Source organism: Patella vulgata, chromosome 9 (assembly GCF_932274485.2).
Source record: "Patella vulgata chromosome 9, xgPatVulg1.2, whole genome shotgun sequence".
Classification (NCBI taxonomy): Eukaryota; Metazoa; Mollusca; class Gastropoda; family Patellidae; genus Patella; species Patella vulgata.
The window spans coordinates 25341902-25362714 of record NC_065887.2 but is presented as its reverse complement, the minus strand read 5'-3'; the positions used below and the strand labels follow the sequence as shown (position 1 = coordinate 25362714).

At 36.4% G+C, this 20813-nt stretch overlaps 1 protein-coding gene across 1 annotated transcript; it reads right to left on the bottom strand.

The window, feature by feature from the left end:
* Positions 1-5434: 5434 nt before the first annotated feature.
* Positions 5435-16760, bottom strand: LOC126807645 (sodium/potassium/calcium exchanger 3). The gene is made up of 10 exons (XM_056103279.1): positions 16754-16760; positions 14845-14955; positions 14345-14521; positions 10382-10465; positions 9011-9114; positions 8372-8472; positions 7727-8034; positions 6957-7172; positions 6455-6556; positions 5435-5760 (listed from the first exon to the last, which is right to left on the bottom strand). The coding sequence occupies exons 1-10, from the start codon at positions 16758-16760 to the stop codon at positions 5435-5437; spliced, it is 1536 nt and encodes a 511-aa protein (XP_055959254.1).
* Positions 16761-20813: the final 4053 nt, after the last annotated feature.

Genomic DNA, 20813 nt, shown 5'->3' with positions numbered 1-20813 from the left:
ATAGAAGTCGTGAAAAGGACGCTGACATTGGAGTCAAATAGACACCTAGTCTCGGTCACCCAGAACCTCCTAGTCTTCAACATACGGAGGGTCTGGGAAGGTCGTCAATATTTGACGTAAAGTCCATTGCCCATGCGTAACCGGGAGTTTGGTTTTTAATGTGGATGATGGACACAGATCACCAAATATTCCTACGCCGTCACCCCTACGCCGTCACCCGTCACCCCTACGCCGTCACCCACGAAACAAGGGCCAAAGCTATTTTTAGTCTTCCTCTCCCTTTTCCTTTTTCCCCCTTTTGCATGGCGATTTTTGTTGACTTTTTGGTGTAGAATCGAGGAAAAGGGTTTGAAAATACATTTTCTGCCAGGTTTTGGTGAATATTCATAATTTTGATGCGGAAGGATACAAGAGTTGAGAGGTTGGTTAGGTTGAAATGTAGGGCCTGAAATTGCATGTTTACTTGTCTCTACTTCCAGCTTGTGTATCTCAAGTTTTTCATGAAGAACCTCATACGTGCTTTTCGGCAAGTGGTTGCCACATGTTGCTCCATCTGTGGTAGAAAGCGTTCTACCCAACGAAAATTTGGGAAAAAGTTAGAGCCGGTCTAAGATACGAGAATTAACATTGGAGTCAATGGGGAAATCTTTAGTGATCTGTGTCCTGATGATCCAGTCTCTTTAGCCAAGTCAAGTAAGAGTTGCGCCCCTTCCCACAATAAATCCCATATTTCTTGCAGTAATATAAACAAACATGAATCGTGACGACGAATTAGGATTAATTTTAAAAGCATAGATATGGCCCATGAAGAGAGAATTTTTACAATAAAAAATTAAGAGTGTTAGATATTGAACTTGCATGCAATCAAATGGATTTTTTGAAATAACATTCTTAAATTAATTTCATGGGCGTAAACATCTTGTTTTAAAAGGGGTTACCTCCATTAGACGTTGTTTATGACAATGTAATAGATCGGATTATCTAGTCAATTTTTCTCAAATGTTGACAACGCATCCAGACTAATATTCATAGAATATTTTTCTGGATGATAGAGACTAATAGACACCAAGAAACAAAAGTCAAACGAGCGTAAATTTGTCCCTTAAACTCTCAACATGATAAAACGTAAAATCGCAAACGGACAATGGCATAAGTCTCTTGGCTAGGAAACTGGTCAATTGCATAGCATTATTTTATAATGCAAATGAAATGAAATGCGGTTTAACGTCCTACTGTTCTGCCCCGAACTGGCCTAATGAAGACAGACATACGCCATACAGTGTACAATGAGGGAATTTTTGCTTACTCTTATATCGAATTCCAACTGTCAAGGGATCTTTCATGTGCACGCCAATGTGTACACGGGACCTAAGTTTTTCGTCCCATCCGAACGACTAGACAGCTATCCTTGTCAGGCGCCCGTTCTACATCACTGACAAGGTGGAACCACGCCGTAAAATCTGGATGAACGTTCTCGGCCAATGCAGCTATCGGTCACCCGACCTCCAGGTTAGCCAGTCAGCGCCTTTCCTACTTAGCCACCGTGACCGCCCCCCCCCCCCCCATTTTATAATGCACAAAGAATGTAGATGATGTAGATAGACTTAACAATAAAGGATAACAACAAAGGATGTGCATGAATAAAGGATGCACGTGAACATAACAATAAAGGATGTATATGTATGTAAAAATGTTTCATCAAATATAAATATACATACATAGATACCAGTACCACAAGGTTGTATTTAAACCAATCAAATTTAGCAAATGAGGTATAAAATCTAAAATATTTATGTCAGAACATATTAGCTATCGTTTCAACCATGGAATTATTAAAATATGTGTAGTATTACTTCGATTTTCATATTCTTTTATTTACAGATTCGTGTCCGGTCAATTTAGAATATGTACTAGCCAGGCAACCAATAGGACTATGTTATAAAGTTTATACTGTAAGTCGATTTTTAAATATCTTTAAATCATTTGATTCCCGATTTGGCGACAACAGTTAATATTTGTGCTAATAAAACTGGAACTTACTTGACTAAATTTTGCATCTCTAATGAAAAATTATGGAATGATTACAATCCAGTTACGGTCATGTGACTTCCCTGCACGCAGCACACATTCGCCCGAAATAGGCATTCACCTGATAATAATATTTATTCACTTATTTATCTATGAAGTCCTTAAAATATACCTTATTTGCGCTTTGGATTTTATTACGAAATTGGTCAAAACTTTTGATCAAACTCGGTAGTTTCATTTGCCATTTATTTGATTGTAACATTCACAGTTGAGAATTATCTCGCGAGTTTTCCAGTTTTTTAAACCTACTGATACTTTTAAGACTGTGAAATTTACTTGAATTTAATCGTAAGACCTTTCGTTTAGTTACCAAATTCCCGTGGTGTTTAGAAGTTATGTTTTTGTTAGCTTTGAGACGGGACTGGGTATTAAACGAACGAAAAATATTTTTCGTAGTCTCAATTAACCAGACTCGTATTTTTAAAAATAAAATACTTTGTTAAGGTTCGTTTGATGCGATTTATTTTATTTTATTTAACTTTGTAATAATAAACTAGCCAAATGGCGACCACCGATGATTTGCTATTCACCATTTCATTTCATTTCATTTGAGTAAGCTGACCCGGGCAAAAATTATAAATTTGTTTGGAATAATAAATGAAATGAAATGGGGTTTAAAGTCTCGTTGTTCTGCTCCGACTGGGATAATGAAGACGCGTTGTAATAATAGGCATTATTAATAAATGTAAAATCAATGTATAAAAGGTAACCCTAATCTCGACAAAACCACCTCATGATCTCAACGGTTTTTGTACAGCTCTACAACTGCCAACTTTATCCTCGCAATACGGCGGGCAAGCGGGGGATTGTGGCTTTGTTATAAATTTTATAAATATGCTTTTAATAATAGCTATTATTAATAAATCTAGAATAGGTACCCCTCTTCTAGACAAAACCATCAGATGATCTCAGCGGTTTTTGTACAGCCAGCTCTACAACTGAGCAACTACCACCTTTACCCTCTCGATACGGCGAGAACGCGGGGAATTGTGGCTTTGTTGAGAATAAAGTCCACCTTGGAGAAAATCAAATAGTTTGATCAAATACAAACTTTGAAATGTAAAGTGCAGAGAATATCACACGAGTGTATTGACGTAGTTTTGAAGTCGGCAAAACACATAACTTGTTTAACAATGCTAGCCGATACGAGCAGATACACCACTGATTTGTTGTCTTCGAAGTACGCCCGAGCATTACCTTGAGCTTACCTTGATTATTAACAAAAATGACGTCTCACGTCGGATTTGTCGGAACGAAAACCAGTCTTTAATTATTCGTGGGATCCACGGTGGCTCAGTGGTTGGGACGTTGGCTCGCTGGCATTGTCACATAATAACCACTTGACTCTGTGGTTACACTTATAATCGATAGTCTACGCGCCATAGTCGCCAATTCCCTACCCAACACCCACACTTCGATTGACTTGAGAAATTTTTCATAGGTAGGGTGCCCCACCATAAATAAATATCTCCAAATAGCTCGACAATTACACCACAATATTTATATATACCAATACTTAAATCTGTTTGGCACATTATAGTCACTAAATAAACGGCCATGTTGTACTTAATAAGCTATGACCATTTAACCATCGATAAATAATAGACTGAAAAAAAGGTTCAGAGTGTCGTCCAAAACATCCATGCACTTTTAAGCAAAAAATAGGTTACGTGCCCTTGTTTTGAAATTAGTCTAGCATAACCAGTCTACCGACCATTCTGCGTCTGATTGACAGTCAGGGATAACCAAGACTACTTTTTTACGAAACATGATAGAAAGCTGGAAGAAGAAATCGAATTTAGAAACACGCACGGTAGGCAACTCAACAAATGTTTTAAGAACCTTATACATGTTAAATGAAACTACTGCTAGTATCATGTTCCTGTCTAACCCGAGTTTTTCAGAGATATTATTTGTACTAAACCAAAAGATGCCGGAATAGTTAAAGATAAAGCAATTTAAAAAATAAAACGAACGTAATTTCTAAAGCTGCTGTAATAACCAAAAAGTTAAATATTACTTCTATTCAGAATCGTCAACAATAGATTTTTTACACTTGTAATAGTTGATAGATGTATTGAGAGTTTTACGTGTGATGGCTATTTATAGACTCAAAGAGAGTGCGTGACCAGCCAGAAATCACTTCGAGACAAGTCACTGAAGCGTGCACATTCACCGTGTCGAGTACCAGTTTTGTAGTAAAAATTTTCGGCACATGGGGCACACTATCATGTGCGATATGATAACTAATACAGTGTGCTGTTTCCTTTCAGAATAGACCAGTAACATTTAACTTTATGAGCGATATAATGATAATTAATACATAGTGTGTCGTTTCCTTTCAGGACAGACAACTACTACAAAGTGCAGGAAAGTCAGTGTGTGAAAATGATGGTGGTTCATTAATAAAGTTAGATACCCTCGAGAAAAATGAACATATGAAAAACTTGTTGAAGACTTACACCGGTTGGTTAAATACTTTGTTTACCTTCTAAATGTGATCAGTCTATACATACTGTAATTGTTTGAAATAGAATCGACTATCGATATATTAAATAAATATTAACATTATAGACAAATCAATCGTGAAGTAGTATACCATGAAGGTGCAGGATTACTGTACTTTATATAAACTGTATTGAACTCAATTTTCTGTTTTGTCTTTTGTAGCAATGGTAACTGCTACACATTTCTATATTGGTGATGAAAGAACCAATGTGTGGACTTGGCCTGATGGTTCACTAGTAAGTTATAGTGACTGGGGACCAAATGAACCTACTAATTCGAATGCTGAAAAATGTTTAGTTTTGGCAAGGGCATATGGTTTTAAATGGGCTGACATAACGTGTGGACGGAATTATCACTTCATATGTGAAAAGCTTCTTTTTTAAAGATGCATTATGTAATAGCGATATATGGGTACTATCTATAACCCCTTTGCGCAAATTGTACTTGGGCAATTTGATTTAACAACGATTATTTGTCTCAAACAATTGAGTTATAATAATAACGAAATTTTTTTTATAATTATGACTAACACTTTTCTGTAATACACAAAATGAAAAAAATACTAAAAGGTCTTATAATTTTTATTGACGTGGTGATCGCCATTTTGTGGTCATTATAACTACTGCAGACAAGAGGTAAATATAATACCATACAGGAATAATTGTGACCGTGGTATTATAGCTTTCATTATTGTTTATGTGCCGCTGTGAGATGGTTTTCATCTTGCAAAAATTAAAATATTAGTCTATGGATTAGTATTTTCCGGGAATACACTTTTTAAATATTCGTACACATTCCTTCAAAAACAAATAAAAAACAACCTAAAATGTATAGTCCCTCACCTGGAACAAACCGGATCATTAAAATCGCCAAAAATGTTCAGCTCGAATAAACATGAGATGGATACCACAATAACATAGACTGACAGAAATATTAAACCCAACTTTTTGTCTACTTGCCATTTGTTAATAAAAATTGATATAAGCAAGAACGCCACGGTAGAAAGGAGTATAATTGAAGAATATGTAAGTCCAGCACTACTTATTACTACACGTTCTCCTGTGTTGACAATAAGTGTTTCCAGTAACCAGGGAAAACCAAGGCACATTAGAATATCAAAGATATTACTGCCTATAGAATTTGATACGGCCATATCGCCTAGACCTGGAAAAAAAATAAACTAGGAAGTTAAAAGGTTTATCAGCAAATATATATTAGCAAACTTAGCAGAAGATTCCATGCTTCAAACAGCAGCAGGTGAGAATAATATTGTACAATTGTACGTAAACGTATTAACATCCATTTCGAGTTTTTGAGTAATAATAGTAACAAATGTAATACTCAACCAATGGTCGTATTAAAGAGGCACTAACCCTTTCTCCAAGAATTTATTTTGTTCCGCACAATATTTGAAAGAACCCGAGGCACGATGTGTTTATAATATATCTTTGGACAACGTCTTGGCCTCACTAAAACAACTGTGTATTCATTTTCAGTTCACAGTACACAATATAAGTTCAATTGGGTCATTAAATCAAATATCTCGTACTTATCTCGGTTGATATCATGAAGTATTCAGTGAAAGAGAGAGAAATGGAGTTTAACGTCCACTCGACACAAACTAAGTCATTTCGAGACTAACATATCGTTTAATTATATTTCAATAATTCGCTTGTGCGTAGGGGTCATTAGCAGTGGAAGGAAACCGGAAGACCTGGAGAAAACCCACGAGGTTGGACAGGCAACCCTACTCCTTCTCAGAATTCAAGTTTGGTAGGAAACATAGAAAGTGGTGCCTTATGATTTCATATTTAAAACTTAGAAATTGAAAGGGTAGAAATTGAAAGATGTTACTCACCATCTCTAGCTACAAGCAGACTGGCTAGACAATCTGGAACACTTGTCCCGGCGGCCAGGAATGTCAGTCCCATTACCGTATCTGGTATTTCTAAAGCATCTCCTGAAACATAAAGTAGTATAAGTCTATGGTAGCCCATACTCATCGACAAGCTACCCTACTCCTTGTCACGTACAAGCTAGAAAACAGTGACTCAGTGACAGAGCTTACGATCTAAAGCGCAAGCATTAGATCATTCCTCCTCCCTCAAATTAATAAACAATCTGGAATAAGATAATTGTTTTTGTAAAACACATAAATAGTCCTATACCAAAGCTCTGAGGAAGTGTATATATTGATATTGATATTAGTTTTAGTCAGTCATTTCTTTTAAATTGCATAAAAGGGAAGAAATTACATAATAAATAAATAAATAAATAAATAAATAAGCTTTTAATAAAATATTCACGATTTCCATAAATACTTTTAAAATATAAGCAATATACCTATAATCAAAACTAACCTGCAATTGTCACCATCCATACCATGAGATAAGAAAAAATGGCCACCCATATTATAGAGGACAAGAAGGTCAGTAAGAAGAGTTTTCTCCAGATTCCTGGTTTTCTGCAGTCAGGAACGGTTATATACAGCAGAACTTTTACTGGTAACATAGCTACCCAAAATATACGGGACGGAAATCCGACTGGTATTGCCCAGGGAGATTCATATTCATCATCTGAAAATATTAGATAACTAATTTACACCCCATTTGCACGTATATCTACTTAGCACTGGGATTTACGTATCCACGATGGAGAGGGGGGGGGGGCTGCTCAAACCATTATGCTTTTAGATTTACCTCTGTTCAGCAATTGCAACCAGAGAGAGAGAGAGAGAGAGTGAGAGAGATACAATGGGGCATTACGTCCTATATACCTTTCTGCACCAACAGAGCTAATGAAGACAGATATAGGTCATAATATAGTGTTTTGCTATGAGAGAAATTTTACTGCGATCTAGGTTTATTTCGAATTCCAGCAGTCAATGTTTCTTTAACGTGCTTGGGAGCTCTGCTGTTCGATAAAATTCCTGGCAGGCTCTCACTTCACTGGTTCTCTAATGTTAAATGTTAAATAATTAATTTGAGACATTTTATAGTGGAATAAGTATTGACAAAAAAGTAGATATTGTTCGAAAAAACTCACGACCAGCATTGGCGAGTTTGTTGGGGTTGTTTAATCTTAAATTTACATTTTGTTGTAGGTTTGTTCCATGTAGTCAGAAATTTACCTTTATCTTGATTAATTTCTTCCACTTTACGTATATCCTTATCCACAATATCCTCACTCAAACCAGTTACTTCTCCACAAAAGCCGGTTTCTTCTGACCGACTCGCTAGCGAATTTGATGCCGACACCGTATCGTCTCGTAGTAGTGGCTGAGTCTCTGCTGTTGATTCGGTTTTAGATCCATTACTGGTGGGGTGTTTGTCTTGAAAAGCTTTAATGGCAGATATGGCTCTTTTTTCCAACCGAGGATTAAAATACATGACGATAATGTAGACTATATACATAATGACCATGATCAAAGCCTCATACCTTTCAACATAAACGTTTGTTTAACGATATTGATAATAGTGGAATACTGGGAAACAGCTTGTTATAGCGCGTGTAAAAAAATAATGCTTGAAGAAAGTGCGCCTTTAAAATACAGAAATATTAGTTGTCTCCCTTAGTAATGCAAACTTGATAACTGTTTTTTCCACAACATGGACACGTAAACCCCATTAATTTTGATAAATTTACTATTGGCACTTTTTGCAGAAATGTGCTGATATAGGATAATCGGACAATACAAGGTTTGCTGCATTTCGCACTAACTAAATGAAAATTCACCAAGAATACAGTTTTATACTATTATAGGTTTCTAACTTACCAGTGGACCTCTCCATCATAAATAACTAAAATAAGAGCTAATACAGACAATAGATAAAATACTAAATCCCGAAACAATGGCCACCAAGTTAATTGCACAGCCTGGAAAATATCAAGGAAAAAAAAGATTCGATAAATGAAAATAATAAAGGATCAGGTACAACAGAAATTATATTTATAAATATGCCATGATCCTAATTACAGGCTACATAATCCAATCGAAGTACAACTATGTAGCGACATCAAAATTCGATAATGGAAAGTGGAACCAGGTGTTTATAAAAAGGTAAGTATACACTGCCTCTGTTCTTTTAAAATCGACATATACAGCTGCTACCAGCCACTTACAGGTTTTTAATGTACTAGTGATCGTGGTCTATACCTGCCTCAAATCTACGGATTAACCGGAAAATTTAAATACTTAATTTGCTTAATTTTGAGTTTATCAACTACTATCTAAACATACACGTGGGGGGGGGGGGGCTTCTAAGTAGCAGGGTCGTCCGTTAAAGTTCGTGTCAGTAAATCCTGCTTTTGACGAATAAGATATAGAACCCTATCCGGTATCGCGTTCCCCGTCTTCATTAGATTCGTCTGTAGCTATATGGTAGAATGTAAACGAGGAACTGTAAATGCCTACCATCCCAGCAAACAGGCCACATATGGCTATTATAAATAGAATATTAAAAACTGCCGATCCTACAATTGTGCCAACTCCAACATCACTTTGGGCAATAAAAACTCCTGTAAATATCGAAAGGAAACTCCAGAATTATTCAAATAAAGTAAACAGTAGAAAAACGGAAAAACATTGGTTGCTAATCTTAGTTGAGGATACCTCGTAGTTAACAAATATGTCTTATACTTTGGTCAATAATACATTGGTCAGTTGAAAAGGAACAGGGGATCACGGTGGCTAAGTGGGTAAGGCGCTGGCTCGCTAGCCTGGAGGTCGGGTGTTCGATCCCTGCATTGGCCGAGAAAGTTCATCCAGATTTTCCGGCGTGGTTCCCCCTTGTCAGTGATGCAGGACGGAGGGCCTGACAAGGACAGCTGTCTAGTCATTCGGATGAGACGAAAAACCGAGGTCCCGTGTACACATTGGCGTGCACGTAAAAAATCCCTTGACAGTTGGAATTCGATATAAGAGTAGGCCGTAGTGCCGCTGTCCGGGCAAAATTACCCTCATAGCACACTGTATGGCGTATGCCCGTCTTCATTAGCCCAGTTCGGAGCAAAACAGTAGGACGTTAAACCCCATTTCATTTCATTTCATTTTGAAAAGGAACTACTTTTTTTAATTTTTATTAAAAGTAACTTCTTTTTTTATTAAAAGTAACTTCTTTTTTTTCTTTTTTTATTAAAAGTAACTCTTTTAAAAGTAACTTCTTTTTTTTCTTTTTTTATTAAAAGTAACTTCTTTTTTTTCTTTTTTTATTAAAAGTAACTTCTTTTTTTTCTTTTTTTATTAAAAGTAACTTCTTTTTTTTATTAAAAATGAACTATCTTTATTTAATTGATCTTGATGGAGACACTGGATCAATATAAAGGACTTTGCAATGGTTGAATTGCTGTCAAAAAAATTATGTATCACTATGCCGTAATGTAATCAGCTTCAGTAAAAGTGAAATCTATAGCAAAGAATTATATTTATTTATTTGTGCATGTAAGATAGAATAGGGTGATATATAAAATCTACTATATATATATATATATATATATAGTCGTCTTTTTTGATATCAAAAAATATCAACACTCGTCGATAAAGTAAAAAAAACTCGGCAGAGCCTGTTTTTTTTAATTTATCGACTTGTGTTGATATTTTTTGATATCAAAAAAGACTCCTAGGTGATTTTCTATATATTCATTAAAACGGACTTACCAACAACCGAGGTAAAGAATTTTGGCGCAGAGCCTGTTTTTTTTTTAATTCATCGACTTGTGTTGATATTTTTTGATATCAAAAAAGACTCCTAGGTGATTTTCTATATATTCATTAAAACGGACTTACCAACAACCGAGGTAAAGAATTCTGGTGTAGAACTTCCTGCCGCCATAAAAGTTGCCCCTGCTACATCTTCTTGAAGCTTAAGACCTGATGAAATTGATATTTGGTTGTTACACAGTGAACATGCATTGATTCTTTCACCAGTTGTGATAATGATACGACTGAATTAGGCGATATATTTACAAACTTCGTACCTTGCTAGACATTAAATATTTTCAGCAAACAATTTAACTTAGCTGGATTTGTCCAAACTTGGTCTTCAAACGGGGACTTATCTAATGAAATGTATACAAGTTTTTCTCTTTTTGGGTTTTTTTTTTTTTTTTTTTTTTTTAATTTTAAATATATTAAGAAAATACAATATCAACATTCCGTAATTGGACAAAACTACATAACACTTTTCGTATATTGGCCAATAATTTATGTGTTAATGTTTTATGTGTGAACTATAATTTTGCCAGGTAAGTTAAAGTCCGACTAGTAATGTGTATCCAGTGTTACTTATCTAAATACATTCATCAGGTATTTCATCAAAAGATTTAAGCATAAATATGTCTTAGTAGTCCAATTAGCTGTCATTTGAGGGGAATATTGATCTAGACTAAACAGTGCTCATTGTTTATTTATTTCATGTCTAAGATTGGGAGAAAAATCAGCTTCTGCGCAGTTGGTATTCGATAACTGTCGAATTGCTAATTGACATTATAATACCCAATCAAAAACACACTTTTATGGATAACAATTACTATGGTTTATTTCACTGCGACGTTTCAACAAGGTTTCACAAGTCGTTATCAAGCATATATACAAATAGATAAAAAATGAGAAAGATATGAATATAAATACAAACATCAGTGCGAACTATCCAATGGAATGCAAGGTGAGTGAGCATGTTTAGCTATAACAAGCTATTGATGTAACAAAGGTGCATAATCGTATTTAAAATACAGATGTGACGTCACCCTTTGATGTTGGCGTACCATTATTTCAAATAATCGTACGGGCAACTTGCCAATAGTACTTTATTCATACCAGTGAGATATTGGACTAGTGTGACGTAAAAGCTCGTGCGGAGTGTCAGTATTTTAAGATGTTTAATGGTCTCGAGCTTACGACATTGCGTAATATATTGTAAAAACATTCGGGCCTACGGCCCTCATGTTGTTACAATATATTACTTAATGTCTCGCTCTCGACCATTAAACAATACATATTAGAGTTGGCTTATTGTACAATTAAAAGATGAAACAGGGCATTAACCAAGATTAACACATATTGAAACCATACACAGTGTACCATAACTGAAACCAGTATATACTAAGATTACTAAATAAACACACATAAAGATCAAACTGGGGGTTTATAGAATTATATCAAACCATAATGTTTACATTGATTATAACAGTTAGGAAATATAGAATTTTACGGTTATGTTTTAAAGTTAAGTAATAAGTTGCATATATGTATTTACAAGGTGAATATATATCAAAGGCTTGAATAAAATATAAATAAATAATGACAAATTAAGCAGAGGGCCCTATGATGAAACCTTTTTATAATTATAAATATGAGAGGTATAACATAACATAAAATACTGTGAATAGCTAAATAAATTATAGAAATTAATTGAAACATACAAATTTTACATATTGTTAACAGAGGATTATAAAATGTGAGGGTTGTGGGTATGGAATATACAATGAATTCGGTATTGGAAAATGCCAGTAGCTAAATATGGTTTTGCATGGGGAATTACTTAGGGGGACTGTGTTACAATTTGATAATGCGGTCATATGCTCTGGGGATATAGACGCCTGGGTCTCGATTCAGTTTCGGTTCATGTCTTCTGATATTGATCGCCTCATGTATTCTTCTGATTCTTTTGCTGTGGTGGTTCACAGCCAACGTTTTAACTTTGGTCCAATCGACACGGTGTCGTGGGTTGTCATTCAGATGTTCAGCAACTGCAGATTGGTTGGTGGGGGCTTTTGACATGTGTTCTTTCAGTCGGATATCTAATGGTCTTTTAGATTCTCCAATGTAACTTTGCTGGCAACTGCAGTTGATTTTGTAGACACAGCCTTTTGGTGAGAAGGGTTTGGTGGGGTTCAACTTTCCATTCGCTTTTGCTATGTCTTTGGTTGTTGTGCCCTTCAAGAAAGTGGTTTCAATATCTGCTTCCCTTTTCAATAATCTTCTGATTTGGTGAGAGATGTTGCCGTGGAAAGGTATGAAGATTCTAATTGGATGTTTATCGTTTTGAGGTTTATCAGGTTTTGGTAGGTCGGCAAGTGTGGCATTGATGAGCTTGTTGACCAATTGTTCTGGGTATCCGTTGTGCTGGGTGAATACTTTTTTCAAGTGTTGAATTTCTGCGGGAAGGGATTCAGGGTCACAAATATTCTTGGCTGTTTTGGTTAAAGTGGTGATAATGCCTGCTTTAGTGCTGAAGGGGTGATTAGATTGGTAGTGGATATACTGATCTGTATGTGTTGGTTTTCGGTACACTGAGGTGGTGATATTGGCATTCTCTCTTCTTACCAGTACATCAAGAAATGGGAGGCTGCTGTTGGTTTCATTTTCAATTGTAAACTTCATTCTTGGATGTTGGTTGTTGAGGTGATTCAGGAGGACGAACGCATCTTCTTCTTCTTTTAGCATGACGAAGATGTCATCAACCCTTCTGAGCCAGACTAGCGGTTGAAAGGGAGCGGTTAAAATAGCTTCTTCCTCTAGTGATGTCATGTAGATTTCAGAAATCAGGGGGGATAATGGGCTTCCCATAGGTAATCCATGAATCTGTTCATAATAATTATCTCCCCACGTAAAGTAAGTAGATTCCAGACATTGCTTAATCAGGCGAATGATTGTGTCAACTTGTAGTGAAGTATCCAGCGGTGTAGCGGACTGGTGGAGACGGGTTTCAAGAACTCTCAATGCTTCTTCTCTTGGTACGTTGGTGAATAGATCGACTACGTCGTATGAGAGCATTTTCCCAGGATTTCTGACATCTTTGACACGAACGCAAAATGCATACGAGTCCTTGATGAAGGAGTCGGCTGTTTTCCCTAGTGGTGCGAGTAATTTGGATAAATACTTAACTGTGTTGTAATAGACCGAGTCAATGGAACATATGAGGAGTCTTGCTTTGATTGGATTTTTGTGAATCTTAATAGATGCTCTAGCATATGGTGGGTGGGGGTGGTCTGGTTTAAACTTGTTGAGGATGCTGTTGGTGATCTTTTCTTCTTCCAAAAGTGACTTCAAAATTTTTCCGTAATTTTTAACATGTGTGTTGGTTGGATCTTTTCTGAGGCGTCGGTAGGTTGAGGTATCTTTAAGTAAGTCTTCAACAATGGTATGATATTCATCTGTGTTAATTACTACAGTAGCTTTCCCCTTATCTGCTGGCACGATTGTTATCTTTAGATCATTGCGTAGTTCCTTTAGTGCCTTCTTCTGCTTCTGGGTGATGTTACTTGGTTGCGGTTTGGCTTTAAGAAGTAGGTCGGTTACTTGATGTCTGAGGTATTCCACTTTCCCACCTGGTGCTAATTGTCGTAGTCCCTTTTCAATATTGGCTATAAAGGTATCTGTATGAGGTTTTTGGTTGGATGGTACAAAGTTGAGTCCCTTGGAGAGTAGATTGATTTCATCTTCTGTTAAATTTCGGTCGCTAATGTTGACAACTGTTTTAGTTAGGTAATCGTTAGTGGCCCTCGAAAGCGATCGGGGAATAGGGCCACCTTTCCAATGGAACTAGTATTCGGTTTTAACGGTCAATACTTATCCACGTGACGTGTTGTGAACGGACATAAATTGGGTAAATTTGATTCGGTAATGTAGTAGGATCTTTGTGGGATGTACATGTAAACTCTTTGTGAAAGAGCGTGCATTATACAGTGCTATTAACGTATTGTATTCCTGCGATTATGGACGCAAAAGTGAAAGCGCCTAATTTCTTACCTGTACATATGTGTTCACACGATGGTACGAAGTAATCGTCACAAATAATAGCCAATGCACCAAACAGATAAAGAGACAGGAGTATATGAATAAAAACTCCACCATCTTTGGTGTCTTGTAAGGACATCAAATTCCCTGGGAAATTATCAACTGATCGTGGAGTACAATTCTTCTGCTCTGTGGGAAAAAAATATTTCAATTATTTTATTTATTTGTTTTTATATTCAAACTGCAAGTTTTTCATACCAGCATCTGGGTTTGGGTTCTCAGATAGAACTGGTGGTTGTTGGAACAAATAATCGAAGTACAATCGATGGTAATTCGTTTCACTAGTCGTAAAGGTGTATATACATGTATTTATCAATGTCTGTGCTACTGTCGGTTATATAACGGATCACGTGTCAGATAAGCCATTTTGTAAATATCAATCCCCGACTAAAAACGGATCATTATCATTCAATTTCGTCATGGATACATTAAGAAAAATTACTCTAATTTACCTTCTTCTAAAGTGATACTTCTTTTAATTCTGTGCCGGTCTCCATTTTCGGCAATTGATGTTGCAGTATTAAAAGCTGGAAGATTCGAATTACTGCTAATCACCAATTCTCCTACAAGACCAAGAAGAACAACACCAATGTACACACAACCAACAAAACAAAGCCGTACAAAACGACGTCTTTTTCTTAAGAGCAACATCTTTTCCATTCTAGCGAGAGTGTGAACGCGTGTCCTTATATACTGTTTTACAATTAATCATAATAATAAATAATATGATCTTTAATATATTGCTACTGCTACATGACGTCTATTTTATAGATATGATAGATATGAAAAGTTATCAACATATACAACAAACTGTTGTAATATCTATCTATTAATATCAATGGGACATTTCGTCGAGATGTACTATATTCCAAACTGAGCTTTGAAACACGTTACTGTGCGTGTTTCCAATAATACACCTTGAATGTTATTTAAAGTTACGAAACACTGAATTATTTTACTTATTGCAATCTAATTAATGAATTACCACATATCGTTATATCCGTTCTGTTCATTGGAAACGTTATATAGTTTCAAGTAAAGATACTTTTTGAAGGTGCAATTACTAATCTAATTATTCTCCAAGGAATTTCTATATGTAAATTACACGCTTAACTGTCCCTTTAAATTTACACGAGTCTATAAATAAAGACCACTGTAATCATATATGGTGAAATGTTCTTGAGTATTTGATAAGATATGAGATAGATAAATGTGTGATGAAAATGTGGTCCCTGAGCCTTTTCGGGAATAACAGAGAGATATGACTTTGGACATAAATAAAGACTGTTTTTGATAAATATAATTATTATCCTTGAGTGGCATTTACCGACTGAGTACATTAAAAACACAACAGAATATATATGGAAAACAATCAGTGGTTTATACACATAGAGCACGACGTTTCGATAAGTGTTCTCTAATCGTTTTCAAGTACAAATGATAATTAGTAATGTTGTTTATTTCAAATTCAATGCCCCATGCATTATACTATGATAGAATGGACAGGTTGATTTAATTATGTGATTTACATATCAAGGTGTATTGTGATGAAAAAGAAGAAAATGTTTAAAACATAAAACGTTCGTGCTTATCAGATAATTAGAAAACTAAAATACAGCTGCTCGCATTGTGACTAGGTCAAATCCATGCTCTCATATCACTCCTGTACTGAGAAAACTCAATCGGTTGCCTGTTCAAGCCATGTCTATTTTAAATATTGTCTCTTGTCTATCAGTTTCTGGGTGGAAGAGCGGTTATCAGGCAAGATACGCCCACATTTTGTAAGAGATGGATAGAGAACAACCAGGGGCCATAATCCATGAAGATATGGTCTGAAATGCGCGAATATCGAAATGAGTTGAGATATAAAAAATATATTTTTAAGTTCCATCAAATTCGGATATTACATACTTTTACACTATTTCAGTACAAAGGAACGGTCATATTCGCGAAATTCGAACTCAGGTCATTAGGATGTAATGGTGATACATTTGACCGTTTTTTAAAACCGGATAACAATTGTAATCTCTAGAGGGTCCATAAGCTAAAAACATGATTTTTCGTACAATCAAGGGCCATAATCCAGTAAGTTACTGTCGGATATGCGCAAATATTATAATGAACCAAGATCTTTGGATTATAATTATACATTTCACGTTTCACCAAAATCAGATGAAAATTGTGACTTCTAGAGTATCCACAAGCTAAAAACGTGATTTTTCGTACAATCAGGGGCCATAATCCATGAAGTTTCAAATTGCGTTACATAGATTTCTGTGATGAGGTAATAAAGGGTTTCCCTTTGGTAGGCCATGGATCTGTTCATAAGTTTCATCTCTCTAGGTGAGTGGGTGGAGTTACTGCACATACTGACTAGACTAACTATATACTCTCTTGACAAATTTGTTTCCAACGGTCCTTCAAGATTGTTGATTCGTGAGCTTAGGACTTCCATTGCTTCATCCCGGGGCATATTATAGAATAAATCTACCACGCCATAAGATACAATTTTGCTTGAGTCACTTATATTTATATTCTTTTCGCAAAACATGGTGGAAAATGTTATGAATAAATACTCGGCCCTGTCTGATGAAGGGAGATACAGTGGACGTGGTCAGACGAGTTTAGAGAAGATCATTTTGTTGTTATTTTAATTATGAGGTTTACACATTGAGATGTTAGCGCTAATATTTGTTGGTGTTTGGTTAAGCGGAAGTGGATGGGTCAGTTCCTTAGTAAAAGCTGGAATTGTTACCTCCGGTGTTGACGAATCATGTTTATCTACGTCACATCTAAAACGCATCAGATATGTCCATGAAGTTACTTGCTTCGCTTTGTACACAGTTTATTGTTTCTGGCTTTTCACCGCTACAAGTTGCTGGTCCACAACAAAGCATTACGGGGGGTTGGATGGCCTAATGGTTAGCGCGTGTGCGTTGTATCATAAAGTCTGTCATTAAGTCAACTAGCGTGGTTTCAAGGTCCCGGTTGTACGTGACAAGGAGTAGGATCGCCTGTCCATCCTCGTGGGTTTTCCTCGGGTCCTCCGGTTTCTTCCCACTGCTAAAGACTCCTACGCGCAAGCGAATTATTGAAATAAAATTGAACCGTGTGTTAGTCCCGAAATGACCTAGTTTGCGATCACAAGTTTCTATATTATCATTTGTTCAATCTTTAAGTCATATATCAGCTCTAAAGAATTTGACTTCATTCTTGTTTGCTATGGATCATGTTATCTATTTTAGATGGTGTCTGTTCACTTCAAAGATATATTCCTTCTTCGACAGAAACATCCGAAGGTCGCAGATGATTTTGAGGTCTGTGGTTTTGTCGTTCGAAAGACTGAAAAGTCATTTTCTAGTATAGCTACTTTGTTTGTGAAGGTAATCAACCCGTAAAGAGTTTGGTTAAAATATTTGAAGAATATGGTAATCCATTCCAAGATGCTTCGGGTGATCTAATTTCGTTAGAGACATAAACTATACAACGTGCAACGGCTATCAAAAGTATGATGACCATGAAAAGCACTAGTTTTAAACCGTATGTAGCATATTGTCAAGAAAGACTTATACAGAACACTTTCACCGAACAAATTACTGAATCCACCAATGCCACCAAAACCCCTGTTTATTCTAGGAATGGGATTTACATATTTACTACTGGGTCACCTAGAAGAAGCCAACAGGATATTTTAAATGAGAACTGTTCCTTATTTTCCAGATATATATTGGATGTCATATTTATAAGAACTTAGTCCTGATTGTATCACCTTCATAAATTTTCATAGGTTTTAATGTAAAATGGGATTTGCCATCGAAAGAGAGGTTTCAATGTGGTTCTTCCCTATTGGCCTAATGAACAATCCGTGCAAATTTGAAAACAAAGCCCGCCATGAGTTGTGACAGGCACAGTGTTATTGCAAAATATTGGATGATCAATTAAACGTGAACGTATAAAAAAGACATTGTAGGCGTTGACACGAAATTAACCAACTGGGCCATATGCTACAGTGTTATGAGGGAAGTTTCGCCCGGAGAGCGTCACGGCCAAACCTTTTTTCGAAATACACCTTTCAATGGCCTTTTTACATGCACACCAATGTGTGCATTGGACCTCGTTTTTTCGCTTCATTCGAGCAACTAGACACTTTCCTTGTCAGACCCTCTGTCTTGTACCATTGACAATGAAAAACCAGGCCGGAAAATCCTAGGAACATTTTCGAATAACACCGGGAACGATCCCGAGATTCCGGGTTAAGGAACCAGCGTTTTACTCACTGAGACATCGCGGCTCAGAATAAAATAAAATTGTGTTGTGATAAAATAAAACCAAGTACGAACAATCCAAACCATTAGACAAAATCCGAAGTCCTAAAAAACAAAAACGGTATAGGCAAAATAGTGTAATCAGCATATGGACTGTTCACCGTGTACAAAATACACGACAAACAGTGGTAACAGGTGTCCGGAAGAGTAAGCTTACCCTGCCTGGCGCCACACCCGCCATAGCTGCATCCAAAATATTAGGCGAAATCTCGGTAAAATATCGTGATTGGCCAATGGACTATCGGTATGCAAAATGTACGTGATGAACAGTGTTAATGATGTAGTAGACAAATATTATCAGGGAGATTGTATACGCGTCAATTAAATATATCTAGAATAATAGCTGAGAGAGACATGTTATATTTACCAATCAAGTCAATGGGTGAACTAGATACAAGACATACATAATTATTAACCAGCGGCTGCCAGGCACGATACGCCCACATTTTCGAGAGATGGATAGAAAACAAGCTAAAACGAAAGTGATTTTTCCTACAATCAAGGGCCATAATTCAGGAAATTACAATTCGATATGCGCAAATATCGAAAGGAACCAAGATCTTTGAGTTATAAACTTACATTTCAAGTTTCAACAAAATCGGATAAAAATTGTGACCTCTATAGGGTCCACAACCTTGATATACCATATTTTTACGCAATTTGAGAACGAGGGGCGGCCATTTTGTCTGTCAGTTTTGGGCCGATTTTCACGAAATTTGAACTCAGTCTTCCTTAGGGTGTAACGGTGATATAATATTACGGTTTTTTAAATCGGATAAAAATTATGACCTCTATAGGGTCCACAAGCCAAAAAACGCGTTTTTGCGTACAATCAGGGGCCATAATTCATGAAGTTACGGTCCGATATGCGCGAATATCGAAAGGAATCAAGATCTTTGTGTTATAAACTTACATTGCAAGTTTCAACAAAATCCGATAAAAATTATGACCTCTATATGGTCCACAACCTTGATATATCATATTTTTACGCTATTTGAGAACGAATGGCGGCCATTTTGTCGGTCAGTTTTGGGCCGATTTTCACGAAATTCGAACTCAACCGTCCTTAGGGTTTAACGAAGATATAATAATACGTTTTTTTAAATCGGATAAAAAATTATGACCTCTATAGGGTCCACAAGCCAAAAAACGCGTTTTTACGTACAATCAGGGGCCATAATTCAGGAAGTTACGGTCCGATATGCGCGAATATAGAAAGGAACCGAGATCTTTGGGTTATAAACTTACATTTCAGGTTTCAACAAAATCGGATAAAAATTGTGACCTCTACAGTGTTCACAAGCCAAAAACGTGATTTTTCGTACAATCAGGGGCCATAATCCATGAAGTTACGGTCCGATAGATGCCAATATCGAAAGGAACCGAGATCTTAGGGTGATAAACCTATATTTCAAGTTTCATTGAAATCGGATGAAAATTGTGACCTGTAGACTGTTCACAAACAATTGTGGACGGACGGACAGGGGCGACGACAATATACGTCCACATGAAAATGTGGGCGTATAAAAACTTTCCTAGTTTGATTTTTAAAATGTGATCATCTGCTTGATTTATTGACAATTTTGTTAGCCCTAGCACAACGATTTTACATTCTCTGGCGTTATTTTGGAGGTTAAAAATGCATTTATCCGGTCCATCCGGACATTCGCGGGCGGGTACATTATGACATGACACAGTTTGAAGCTTCGGTTCATAAGAAACCAGATATCGTACTTTAATGTTTTTAGGGTTTTGTTTTGTGTTCGTCAACAAAGCGATCGTGACTTCGTGACCAGGATTTTTAAATAAAACTATGGGATTTTTATGGTTTTTTGGGGTTTACTTATAGGAACTTGGGTGCGATTTTCTGCTGAAAAACACAATACCGGTGTAGTTTTCATTGGCTGTGAGAACTAAACCCGGATGTTGGGTTTATCGAATTGCCAACGGCGGTATTAATTTTAGTAATCCACAAACTGTTTCTCTGTTATGCTCTGTTTAGCACTGAACCCATTTTAGGCAGTTTGGGGAGTTCGCCTATTGTCTCACTTCGAAAAGACACACTACTGTCCCATTGAATAGGCTACTAAATGTAT